General features: G+C 33.2%; 1 protein-coding gene across 1 annotated transcript in view; it reads right to left on the bottom strand.

Annotated features, from left to right (window-relative positions):
- LOC111441566 overlaps nucleotides 1-1,504 on the bottom strand; it is a 19,655-nt gene that overhangs the window by 8,094 nt on the left and 10,057 nt on the right. The window contains exons 15-17 of the mRNA XM_023078610.1: nucleotides 1,285-1,418; nucleotides 666-733; nucleotides 381-597 (exon numbers count right to left, since the gene is read on the bottom strand). Of these exons, the coding sequence (XP_022934378.1) occupies nucleotides 381-597; nucleotides 666-733; nucleotides 1,285-1,418 (419 nt within the window). The remainder of the gene's footprint in view (nucleotides 1-380; nucleotides 598-665; nucleotides 734-1,284; nucleotides 1,419-1,504) is intronic.

Here is a 1,504-nt window from a genome sequence, read left to right as displayed (position 1 = left end):
TTTTTTTTTTTTTTTTTTTTTTTTTTTTTTTTTTTGTTGGGTTAAAATGAAAAATATGTCTATCTCATAGTTATATTAAACAAAAGAAAAGAAAAAAAAATGTTCCGCAGGCATACAAGTTGAAGCATTGGAAGATTTAATTCAACGAAAAAGTACACACAACTACCACGTCCACTCTTAAAGGGGATTGATATCAACCAAGGACGGATACCAAGGTCATAGCAGTTACCTACTTTTTGACATTCAAAGGCTTCACTGTTCACTAATGTACTAGCAAGCATAAAAAATCACTCCATAAAATATTGATTTGTATCAGCCATTTAAAAATGCTACTTCTATGGATAAAAATACATTCTTTAGGAATCTCAAGACTTGCGTACCAGGAGACAGAGCAAGCTGCAAGTTTCTTTTGGGCCCAAAGCCTGTAAGGAGGTAGCTTGGACACTATCAAGGAGCGAGCTGAAAAGACCAGGAGACCAGCCATATACAGGCCAACAAGCAAGTACAGACACCAGAAGATGGCAGACAGCTCCAAAACCAAGTGCAGAATTTGGAAACGAAGTGGATAAATCAAAAGCACATGCAGCTAGTTTTGGACTGCAATCACAAAGGGTCAATCATGAGTGGAAAACTTGAGCTGTCCTGCACTAAAAATTCTTTCATACCTTACTTCTCGATGCAATCTTACAAGAGCATTCATTAATTTTGAATTCCTATGCTCCTCTTTAGCAACCTACATATAATTGCAAATGAAAAAGATAAATTATAATGAAACAGGATAAACAATACGGAATAACAAGGCATTAAAATGCTTGGTATATTCATCAAAACTATCAATTACTTCCAAAATCATCAGAAGTCAAATAACTAAAATACACTATGGTATTTGGCCCAGGGAGGTTCTTAAAAATATCGAGGTTCAGACAGCTATTTCATAGATGGGAAACGTTAAGAGGTTGGAAAATTATTCTGAAAATTTGTAGGCTATTTTTGCAGATGAGCCTTTATTCTGACTCAGAAAAACACAAGCGGTCTATCTATTTAGACACACACATGTAAGTAAACAGTATTCCTAATGTAAAATAATAATAATAACAGTCTTGCAAGTAAACAGTATTCCTAATGTAAAATAGTAATAATAACAATAAGACGTACATATCAATCAAACTATCCTAACTATGAAAATAAATAAAAACAAAAACCAAGTACCAAGTACCAATTACCAAGTACCAAGTTACTCATTAATTGTAAAGAACTCTGAAATTCTGGTTACACATTAACAACCTGCAGAGTTTGCAAGAGATGGAGAAGCAGCACCAAGCAAGGAAGCAAAAGATTGACCAGGCTTTGCTCTCGATTACGTTCCAAAAGTAAATCTGATGTAGAATTGCATTCTGTGCCCTCATCAACTAGATAATCTGTTCAAAAATACATTCAGTCTCACACACAAAAAAAAAAAAAAAAAAAAAAAAAAAAAAAAAAAAAAAAAAAAAAAAAAAAAACC

This window comes from Cucurbita moschata, unplaced genomic scaffold (assembly GCF_002738365.1).
Source record: "Cucurbita moschata cultivar Rifu unplaced genomic scaffold, Cmos_1.0 Cmo_Scf00004, whole genome shotgun sequence".
Classification (NCBI taxonomy): Eukaryota; Viridiplantae; Streptophyta; class Magnoliopsida; order Cucurbitales; family Cucurbitaceae; genus Cucurbita; species Cucurbita moschata.
The sequence above is the reverse complement of the archived record's forward strand: the minus strand, read 5'-3'. Positions and strand labels throughout refer to the sequence as shown.